Source organism: Uranotaenia lowii, chromosome 1 (assembly GCF_029784155.1).
Source record: "Uranotaenia lowii strain MFRU-FL chromosome 1, ASM2978415v1, whole genome shotgun sequence".
Lineage (NCBI taxonomy): Eukaryota > Metazoa > Arthropoda > Insecta > Diptera > Culicidae > Uranotaenia > Uranotaenia lowii.
The window spans coordinates 141269293-141280690 of NC_073691.1; the positions used below are offsets into that span (position 1 = coordinate 141269293).

The window sequence follows — 11398 nt, forward strand, 5'->3', positions numbered from 1 at the left end:
TTATTTTTGACTGAAATTGCCAATCGGAAAATCTACAAAAATCCTTTTTTACACACCTTTTCTCATTTTTTTTGAGGTCATGTTCTCAAAAAATTCCAAAAAATCATATCCTTATGTGCAACTTAAAGCTTTTCACTCATTTTAGTGGGTTGTGCCAACGTAAGAACTTTTAACTACACAAATAACACACGACGTATTACAGGACACGACACTTAACGTTCTTACTAACGGAAAAAAGGAACTAAAATTACCTTTTTGTCGACCGGTTTCGGGCTCGATGTTGCCCATCTACAGGACGATGTCCGACTGGTTACGTAGAAGAAAAACACTAACGCAGCATCATACTGTCACGCAGTATTTGTCGAAGAGGGGTTGGTTTTTATAAATTTTTGTTTGCCAGGTTGAAAAGCGGCGAAATGATAGGCGCGTCATCCTCGTTCATTAAAGGCCTCTCTGAAGTCGTGATGTACATCGATTCCCAGGCGTTTAAATGTGACGCTTTTCGAACACATTTTTTGAATTTCACCTTTTTCCAATCTATGGAATGGTTGAATTCTGATGCATGGGCGGCTACACTAGATTCGTTGGATCTGTTGTTTTCTACGGCGTTTTTATGCTCCTTTATCCATGTTTTAAATTTGCGCCTTGTTTGGCCAATATAGACCGCCGGGCAGGCCTCGCAAGGTATCTCGTAGATACCAGATCTTTCCTCCGGAGGCACCTTATCCTTTAGTGAAACCAAACAATCTTTTAGGGTGTTGGAACTTTTGTAAGCCACTTTCAAACCGTGGTTGGAGAGGATCTTCCGAATACCATTGGTCAGTGGTGGGTGGAACGGCAAACTGACCCTTTGGGATTCTTCCTTTTCTGGTTTGAAAGTGGTGGCATTACTTCGGAACCTTTTTCTTTCGTGTTTGCGTAGGATTTTATACACAAATTCTTCATCGTAACCGTTCAGATTGGCCGCCAATAAAATCCTTTCTTTTTCGCTTTCAAACTCGCTGTTTTCCATCGGTATGTTGAACAAACGGTGTGCCATTGAATGAAACGCAGCTTGTTTTTGTGCACCAAAATGATTTGAATCTACCGTTATGTAGCGATCGGTTGATGTCGGTTTTCGGTAGATTCCAAATTTCACCGTGCTATCATCTTTTCTGGAGATGAGCAGGTCGAGAAAAGGGAGTTTTCCATCCACTTCTTTTTCGACGGTGAATTTGATCGAGCTGTGTTGGCTATTCAAGAGCTCAAGAGTTTGTGGGAGATATCTTTCTTTAACTGCGGCGAAGATATCGTCGACGTAGCGCCACCAAACTCGGGGGAAAAGTTTTTCCCTTTTTTCGAGATCGCCTTCAAAATCGCTCATGAACAGCTCAGCGAGCAAAGGGGAGAGTTTGCTTCCCATACTGAGGCCAAAGGTTTGTTTGAAAAATCTTCCCCGGAATATGAAATAATTCTGGTTCATACATACCTCAGCTATGGTCACGTACGCTTCTATACAATTTGGTGGTGCTCTGCGTTTTTCCAAATGTCTCCGAAGACTGCGTAAGGCGTCAGGAATGGGGACGCTAGGAAAAAGTGCGGAGACGTCAAATGAAACCAAAATCTCACCTCGACGCACTTTGAAATTTTCCAATTTTTCAACTAGCTCCACCGAATTTTTGACACTTTTTCCGTGCTTGATCGGGTATTTTCTCATTTCCTCGACCAGCCATGCTGCCATTTTTTCAGTTGGAGTGCAAATATTCGAAGAAATAGGCCTCATCGCAATCGGGTTTTTGTGTATTTTTGGAAGGCAATACAGGGAGGCTACTTTTGGGTTCGGAACTAGAAATTTTCTTTCTAATTTTTGTTCACCCATTAAATGGGCTACTTTTTGCCTTGCGTTGTTAGCCTCCTCGATCAACGAATTGAGAGGATCTTTTGGCTTGCCATTTTTGTACATGCATTCTTCGTACGGCCCTGTAGAAATCATGTCCCGAACCTTATTGTCGTAATCTTGTCGATCCAAAATTACTACGGCATTACCTTTATCCGCCCGCGTAAAAACAACTTCATGTTTTTTAAGCTGAGCAATAACTTTTTCAGGACTGCCTATCCCCCGTTTTGAGCGACACTTTTTCCTTTTTGCGGCTTTGAGAATAGAATTCTCAATATCGTGGCGCAGAGCAGCTTTGGAAGGAAAATTCCTAAACTGTATAGCGCTTTCGATATTGTTCACTATCTCGGCAACTGGGGCACTTTCTTGGGCCACGGCAAAATTCAACCCTTTATTTAGCATGGCATTCTCATCTTCCGTCAATTGAATTGACGACAGATTCACTACAAATTTCTCAATAGTTTTTGGTACCCCCGTATTCTTCTTTGTTGGCTGGCCGTTTGCAAGAGAAGCCAATTTTTTGCGGTGCTTTTGTTTTGTAGCAATTATACGTTTGCACAGATTGCCGTTTAAACCACTAGGCGCCGTCTGCCAACACATCTTTTTCTTCGCGGCGCACTGCAGCACTATGCACTCGGCAGCTGTGTGGAATTCTTCTTTTCTCAATAGCTTCAAGCTTTTCACTTCGGCTTTCTTGGGCATTAAGAGAAATGTTTTGAACACTCCGTAGCTGATTTACAGTTTGTTTTTCTGAAACATGTTTTTTTCAGATTTTTTTTATTAGACTATGAAAAACGAAACAACCCTTCAGTGCAGGTGAATAATGTCTAAGAAACTTTTTTGAGTTTTATTACAATGATTCCAAAACTATAAATTTGGCAAAGATCGGTTGAGAAACAAGAGGAATATTTTAATTTTAGTGGTTCGAGTCAGGAGTAACAAATTGCCAGTCCAGGGACTGGAACGGGTAAAAATTTCAGATGAGGGTTAAAATGAGATTAGGGTATCATAAAACGGGGTAATTTTGACCATCAATAAATTTTTCCCCATTATCATCAATAACTTAGTTTAAAGTTTGAATTTTTAACACTGTTTTCTACGTTTGAAAACCTATTAATTGTATGTATGTATGTATGGTTCCCCCATCGGTAGCAAGGTCCAGCCTATAGGTCTGTGTGGCTTGGCATTCGAATTGCTTCTCAGGCTTCCACGGCCGATGGTTCGTCGAGGGAAGGCATCCAACCTACAGAGACCTACAATGGTTGGCAATCCACTCCGTTTGCAATAGTCTCTTCAGATTAACCCCAGATGCATTCCCTCTGAAATATAGTATAATTATTTATTCAATGAAACACATCTTACCTATCGGCAACTTATGGGATTCGAACCCAAAAGTTTTTCTTGCCGATACCGGGAATCGAACCTAGTACGCCTGGGTTACCAGACTCGCCAGCCTATCCACTAGACCACATCAGCGCTCTTACGTTTGAAAACCTATTAATTGAGTATAAAATAGACAAAATTATGTTTGTATTTGATATTGTTTTCTGTTTGAAAAAATGTAATTTCAAAATCTTATAATATCTACTATTTCCGAGGCTCGCAAACAAACAGCCCTCCTGATGATACCAAAAAGTATTTAGAAGCAAACGGGTGGTTGGATGTGAAAGAACTACTTCAATTCTTTGTATAAGTATAGTTATAGTGCTATTCTTATAGTCATTTAATGATAAATTTTTGATATTTAAAAAGTATGGACATTTTCCAAGAGAAAGCCCTTATTAGACAAATGGATAGGAATCCTTATTTATTTTATTTACATAGTATACCGAAGTATACCGTCTCACGACATAACTTGACGAACATAATTCCTATAATTCACTCGGTCCATGGCAACCGTTCTCCAATTTCTCGGGCACCCCACGTTCGCCAGATCACGCTCCACTTGGTCTAACCACCTCGCTCGTTGCGCCCCCGCTCGTCTTGTTCCTAACCGGATTCGTGGCGAACACCTGTTTTGCAGGACAGTCGTCCGGCATTCTCGCAACATGTCCTGCCCAGCGTATCCGGCCAGCTTTCACCACCTTCTGGACAGAGATGTTAAAATCGCGAGTCTACATACTCGCACTTTGCACTTCTTTGCAGAACGATTTTATTTCGTTAAACTCAAACTGCAATGATGCTATCGAAAGTTCAATTCGGAAAGCATCAGGAAGGAAGCTTCGGGTAAACTCGGCAGGAGTAAACAGCAATCGGGGGAAACATCAGCGAAACGAACGTACAGTTCTGAAAAAATCGTTTTCGTTCGGCAGCCGAACACATCAATCGGACAACGCATGGGGGCGTGGCTAAAAGTGATAGATACAAGGGAACGGAAAACGAGCGAGAGAAGGGTGCGAGGAATGTTAACTCGGTCCGTCGGGCAACGATCGCTCGTGTGCATTCGTGTACGGTCAGCTTCGTTCTGTTGTTTCGTTGTTGTGATTTTATTCCTGCGAGGCATGGAAAACATCAATGCAAAACTGTTTTCTTCGTTTTGTGCACATTGATGTGATGATTGGAACGAAGATAAAATCAATCTGCAAATAGCAAGTTAAACTCGGAAGAAATCAGCCGAATGATTCTTTCCGAGGCGAGTTTAAGCATCTCTGCTTCTGGATACTGGGTTCGCCGTAGAGTCGCGCGGTCTCGTGGTTCATCTTTCGCCTCCACACTCCGTTCTCCTGTACGCCGCCAAAGATGGTTCTTAAAACTCGTCGCTCGAATACCCCGAGTGTACGCAGGTCCTCCTCGAGCAATATCCATGTCTCGTGCCCGTAGAGAACAACCGGTCTAATAAGCGTCATATACAGGTTACACTTCGTGCGAGGGCTAAGTCTTCTCGACCGCAGTTGCTTGTGGAGTCCATAGTAGGCACGACTTCCGCTGATAATTCGCCTCCGGATCTCACGGCTGGTGTCATTGTCTGCGGTCACCAGTGAGCCGAGATAGACGTCGGCGTCGATCGTGACCTTGTTATTACTGGACAAGCGGGTTCGGTCGGTCTCGAATCCGCACGCCAGCATGTACTTCGTTTTGGGCGTATTAATCATCAACCCAATCCTTCCTGCTTCGCGTTTCAGTTTGCGGTAGATCTCCTCCACCGCCACAGATGATCTGCCGACTATATCAATGTCATCGGCAAAGCAGATAAGTTGACTGGATCTGTTGAAAATCGTGCCCCGCATTTCGCCCACCGCTCGTCGAATTACACCTTCTAGCGCCACGTTGAACATCATGCAAGATAGACCATCACCTTGTCGAAGCCCCCTGCGCGATTCGAATGAACTCGACAATTCACCCGAGATCCGCACACAGCACTGCGTTCCATCCATCGTCGCCTTGATCAGTCTGATCAGCTTCCCGGAAAAGCCGTTCTCGTCCATGATTTTCATAGCTCGTTACGGTCGATCGTGTCGTATGCGGCTATAAAGTCGATGAATAGATGGTGCGTAGGGACTTGGGGTTCCCGGCATTTTTGGAGGATTTGCCATGATGTGAATATCTGGTCCGTCGTTGACCGTCCCTCCATGAAGCCGGCCTGATGACTTCCCACGAATCTGTTGGCTTGTGGCGTTAGGCGGCGGAGTAGGATTCGGGACAACACTTTATAGGCGGCATTGAGGACAGTGATCGCTCGGTAGTTCTCACAGTCCAATTTGTCGCCCTTCTTGTAGATGGGGCATATTACCCCCTCCTTCCTATCAAATGATTAACTTTGAAGAAAAAATGAAATTGGAAATAGTGGGAGGGCCTAGGGGAATGTTTGAAGGTAAAACTTCATTTGTATTTTGAAGCTAAAACTATTTAGAAATTATTATAATTTTTGCCCCTAGATGTATGCAGCTTCATTTTTTTTTTCGATTAAAAATGTGTTCAGAAGAAAACGTTAAACAGCAAGTTTCAATTGATGAACTAGAATTTGTAAACAATTATGAAGGTGTTTGGTATCCTCTATGATCCAGAAACTCGTTAAAACCGTCAAAATGGAGAATGATCAATGTAACCTCAAAGCATCATTTCCTGAGCAGCGACGAAATCGATTTTTAAATCAAATTAAAAGTAGTTCAAATAATTTTTGCAACCATATTTTACGTTCATAGGAGTCCAGTACTGGTTTTAAAAATATGAAACATGCCACATTCCCCTTAACAGAAAAAATAATCGAAAAATATTGAAAAAAGTGATCAATATTACCCTGGATTACTGTACCTGATCCAGGCGTGATTTATCTGATTTGGACCCAATTTTTTTCCAGCTTTCCGATTGGAAAATGTATACCAAGTTGCAAATATGACCGTTCCATTACCCAAATAATTGGCCCAGAATCTCCGGTGAGCAAGTGCCCCAGAAAAGTAGGAGGTGATGACGCTGTATGATTGTTGAGAAGTAGGCTTACACGTTTGATTGACTAAATCCCCCGGATTAAAATCTGCTTTACTTATAAACTGGCCAGCAGCAACGGAAGTTGTGGGTTTTTTTGTTTTCATTTTCAAAACCCCGATCCCAGACATCAGTTGTTCATTCCTCCTCCGATGGCATTCATTGACGGCTAATACCTACTGTGAGATACAGTATTGCTCGAAATTTTAAAATCAATTGTTTTTTATGCGTTAAATAATATTCATTTTTTTAACGAGAAAGTTGGACACAATCAGTTTGAACCTTTTAGAACTTCATCATTAAAAGTAAATTAAAATAAATTCAAAGGTGTAAACTAATGGAAGTGAGTAGTAAAATTATTTAACGCACTTGTTTGAGCTGAGCGATTGCCATACCATAAACCGACCGCATCGTTGATGTACTGAATTCGGAGCATGGTTTATGATATTTGCCATCTTAATTGCTATTATTGACGGTAGCAAAAACAAAAATCATCACTGACGCCCGGTTTTCGGGTTTTTTTTTTTTTGGATGGCCGGACGGATGAGCACTCGAGGTGTTAAGTTCAATTGGGATCAGAGAAAATGAAATGATCATTATTAGTTCGTCCGGTAGCTTCCTCTTCGCTCCCATTTGGCGCATTCTACATGTTGAAAGTTCAATGCCGAAGATCACGAGAAATGTATTTATTAACTTCTAGTCCAAGATACTTTTTTGAGCGTGCAGTCAAAACAATGAATGGTACATGAAATTGGGTTCATGTAAGAGCCACCACGAAAAAAAATCTAAAGATTCTTTCAAGCAGAAAAGAAAATATTATAACAAAGTGTTTGGGACATGAAATTCTTGTCTATACAATAGATTATAAAAGACCACATTTCCGATTTTTAAAGAGAGTAAGGGGTGGTTTAATGACTTTATGTAAAAAAAAACGATTTTTTTATTGTAAAACTCAAGAATATATCAAGAAAATGTAACCTTATTAATGGGAGGATGTTTGAATTCGAAATATTTTAGTTTCAGTTTCTCATTTCCAAATTCATGAAAAAAGGTTAAAGCTTTTCCAGTTATGAACGTTAAAAATTTATTTAGGATACAAGCTAGAAAAGTTCAAACTTCAAATAATTTTTAGGGGTTTGAAATACAAATTTGACTTAACATTGAATTTCCATAGAACGATCAAATTCAAAATTTTGCATCTTTTGTTCGTGTATAGAAACAAATGTCTGAATATTATAATTTTTTTTATGACTTCAAGCTCGTTTTTTTTTTTAATCCAGTTTAATTTGGAATTTCATGAAAATGTAAATGAATATAAATGTGAAAAATATGTTTTTTTTTTCAAATTGTACAAGGAGATTTTTATTACATTTTTTTTAATGGAATTCAGAATGAAAAATCGTTCTAACAGAATTTAAAAATGAAAAAAAATCGTGATTGAAGATAAATCAGTTTTTCAGTCAAAACAAATATTCAACTCAGATTCCAGAAAACGAAGATTGACTAATTTGATAATGAATTCAAATCAGACTTAACAAATAATTATCTTATGTTCTTATATAAAACACCGACATTTTTCAATTTTTCAATTTTTTGCATTCTTCTTGTTAAAATTCCTATTATTGTTCATAGTTCATTCTAGATGATTCCACTCAAAACATCTACTACTTATTTATGTTATAAAAATTAATTGTTATTAACGGATTGCGGACAAAATACGGGATGTCTCGTATTTTCGCTTGCCACGAATGTGCTACTCTTAGAAGTATTACTCAAATCTAGTGCATATAATAACGAAACACTTTCTTACAAAACTGAACACAACACTTTCAGTAAATCAATGGTACTAAATTTATAAATTTGGTCCAGAGAGTTTTGAGATATGGAATACCGAATTTTTGCGTTTCCCGACTCGGATTTCTTTGCGGGCCTTAATGTGTTAATAGCACAAGGGAACCAAAATTACACTTTTCTGAGGTGCAAACAATGATTTCAAATTCGCAGGATTTTTTCTGCTCCAGTTTTCAAGATAACTTTTGAGAAATTGTATTTAAACATTTTGCACTTTTTTGGAAAAAGTAGAAACAGTATAAATTGAAAATAAAGGTTTTCACCCTAATCCGCTCTTGAGTGTCAATATGATACTATTGGAAGTTTGGCGGCTTGTAACTTTATTGGGTGCATTCAAATAAAAAAAACTTCTGCGACCCTCAATGAATTCACGAAATCTTGAATTTTGCCTCATTACTTTTTATATGGACGCACTCTGAAAACCCAGGGAAAAACTCCCTTATCGTTTAAAATCACTATATCTCTCTTCATAACCGATTTTTACAAAATTTGTAGTTTTTGAAGGCCCCATAATGTAATTCAAATCTGTTTTATTTTTTCAAATAATATTCAGCTACAACACTTCAGTTTTCCGTTATTCAAAGTCAAAGAAAAAAAATCCGAATAAAACATATTTCGAAAGTAAGACAGTATATCAGCAACGGAATGCAAAAAAAAAATTTCACATAGTGTCCAAGAAAGCTAAAGTTAGAAGCTATACGTTGCACATAATGATATATTTTTTGGAATTTTTTAAGATCAAGACCACAAGTCAGAAGCATCCGCCTTAAAAATCTGCGCTTCCTAAACCAATTCTGTCTTTTTCCACCAGAAGGCTTAAACAGAACAAACAATCAGTAACAATAGCCTTAAAAATCTGTACTTTCTTAGCCAATTCCATTTTTTTTTTACCCGAAGGCCAAATTGAAGCAGACAATTGGCAACAGCAGCCTTAAAAATCGGTCTTCCTAAGCTAATTCCGTCTTTTTGCACCGGTAGGCCAGATCAAAGCAAACAATCAACAAAAGCAGCCTTAAAAATCTGCACTTTCTAAGCCTATTCCGTCTTTTTCCACCGGAAGGCCAAATCAAAGCAAACAATCAGCAACGGCAGCCTTAAAAATCGGTACTTCCTAAGCTAATTCCGTCTTTTTGCACCGGTAGGCCAAATTAAAGTAAACAATCAGCAGAAGCTGCCTGAAAATCTGGGCATCCAAATCTATTAGGTCTTTTTCCACCGGGAAGCCAAACCAAAACAAACAAACAGCAACAAAAGTCTTGAAAATCTGCGCTTCCAAAGCTATTCCGTCTTTATCCACCGGAAGGCCAAATCATAACAAACAATCAGCAGCAGCAGCCTTTAAAATCTGAACTTATTTAGCTAATTCCGTGTTTTCCCACCGGAAAGCGAAACCAAAACAATCAACCGGCAGCAGCCACTTTAAAAATTAGCGCTTCCTTAGCCAATTCCGTCTTTTTCCACCGGTAGGCCAATTCAAAGTAAACAATCAGCAGAAGCTGCTTGAAAATCTGCGCTTCCAAATCCATTCCGTCTATTTCCACCGAGAACCAAACAAAACAAACAAACAGCAGCAACAGTCTTAAAAATCTTCGCTTCAAATCCATACCGTCTTTTTCCGCCGGAAAGCACAATCATAACAAAGAATCAGCAGCAGCGACCTTAAAAATCTGCTCATCCTAAGCCAATTCCATCTTTTTCCACCGGGTGGCCAAATCATAGCAACAATCAGCCGCAACAGTCTTGAAAATCTGCGCTTCTAAAGCCATTCCGTCTTTATCCACCGGAAGGCCATTTCATAACATAGGCCCTTATTCTGCGCCACACGTGACGTGACGATTGTCGATTGTCACCCCGCCGTCACTCGACTCTTGTCACATTATTTCGACAGTCGGTGTAAGTGATGTGATAGCAAGTGACAGATGTTCATTCCCAGCTGAGTGACTGGAAGAACCCGGACTGTCTAACTTAAGGGGGGGGGGGGGGGGGGTAGGGTCTAACGGATAAAAAAACACCATTTTCACGATTTTTTTAGAGCTATCGTTCAAACAAATGTATTCAAATTTTTTGCATTATTCAAAGCATTGTTAAAAGAACATTTAGTAATTTTTTCGTAGAAAAATATTGAAAAATGAGCCGGTGACGGAGCACTTTCGAGGATGCCTTTTAGAAAACAGGATTTGCGATGGACACTGTATCTCAGCACAGAATCATCTGAAGTAAAAAAATCAGAGCAAAATATTTTTAATAGATGTTTTTCTGGACCCCAACGTTTTTATTTAACTTAAAAAATTTTTTAATGAAATTTTTGTGGCTGTTTGAAGTAAAAACTACGATTTTTCACGAAAAAACCCGCCATTTTTTCTCTGTAAAATCTTCCCAAAGTAAAAAAAATAAAAAAGAAAAACGTTGGGGTCTGGTATTTTATATGTAGAAAATATGTTCCAAATTTGAAAAGAATCGGATAAGTAGTTTTCAAATGACGATGTCCACGGACTTTAAAAATGTGCTTTCGAGAAAAACGCGTTTGAAGTTTCTGCTCTTGCTTTCTTGCAGTATTAGATAGGAGGAGATAAAGGCCTATAATTTCTACAGTTTTGCTTCAATTGACTTGAAAATTTGACACAAATGTTGACATGAAATGTTTTACAATAAGAAAATAAAAAAATAAAAAAATCGATTTTCTGAAAGTGTTAGACCCTACCCCCCCCCCTTAAGTTTTTTTTTCTGTGGAAAACGAGGAAACTGGGCGAATTTTTCTCTCGACGCACTGTGGTTCAAAATCAAAAAAAGTGGGAAAAAATTATCAAAAAGCTATTTTTTTAAAGATTATAGACGAAAAGTTGGAAAAAATAATAACTTAGATTTTTTTCAAAATTTGTTATTTTTTTCAATAATTGCTAAAACGGCGTTTGAGCTTTATACTGAGAAATTGAATATTTATCAATTAATAATGAATATTTTTGATAAAATTAAGTATGGGCTCCTAAATTCCTGTAGGTTGGTTGGACAAATATTAAAACTGATGTTTTAAGGTGAATTTGCATATGTATCGAAGCAAACAATGCTTGGTTTACTCTGTATAAATATTTTAAAATTTGCATTTTTAAACCAAACAGCGTTCCACTCAATGATATCATATCCAAAATATATCAAAAACTAGCAGCTGATTTTAAGTTATGTTTTCGATGAGACTTCCACCTATCCAACGGTGTGTAATTTACCACGGCGATCGGCAGCGCAAGCTTTATT

General features: G+C 38.7%; 1 protein-coding gene across 1 annotated transcript; it reads right to left on the reverse strand.

Moving 5' to 3' along the window:
• Positions 1-379: 379 nt before the first annotated feature.
• On the reverse strand, positions 380-2578 carry LOC129737988 (uncharacterized). Its single transcript, XM_055729162.1, has one exon. The coding sequence runs from the start codon at positions 2576-2578 to the stop codon at positions 380-382; it is 2199 nt and encodes a 732-aa protein (XP_055585137.1).
• Positions 2579-11398: the final 8820 nt, after the last annotated feature.

Bases quoted from the DNA above. Each gene is read 5' to 3' on its own strand.
- LOC129737988 (XM_055729162.1), bottom strand. From the start codon at position 2,578: ATGCCCAAGAAAGCCGAAGTGAAAAGCTTGAAGCTATTGAGAAAAGAA.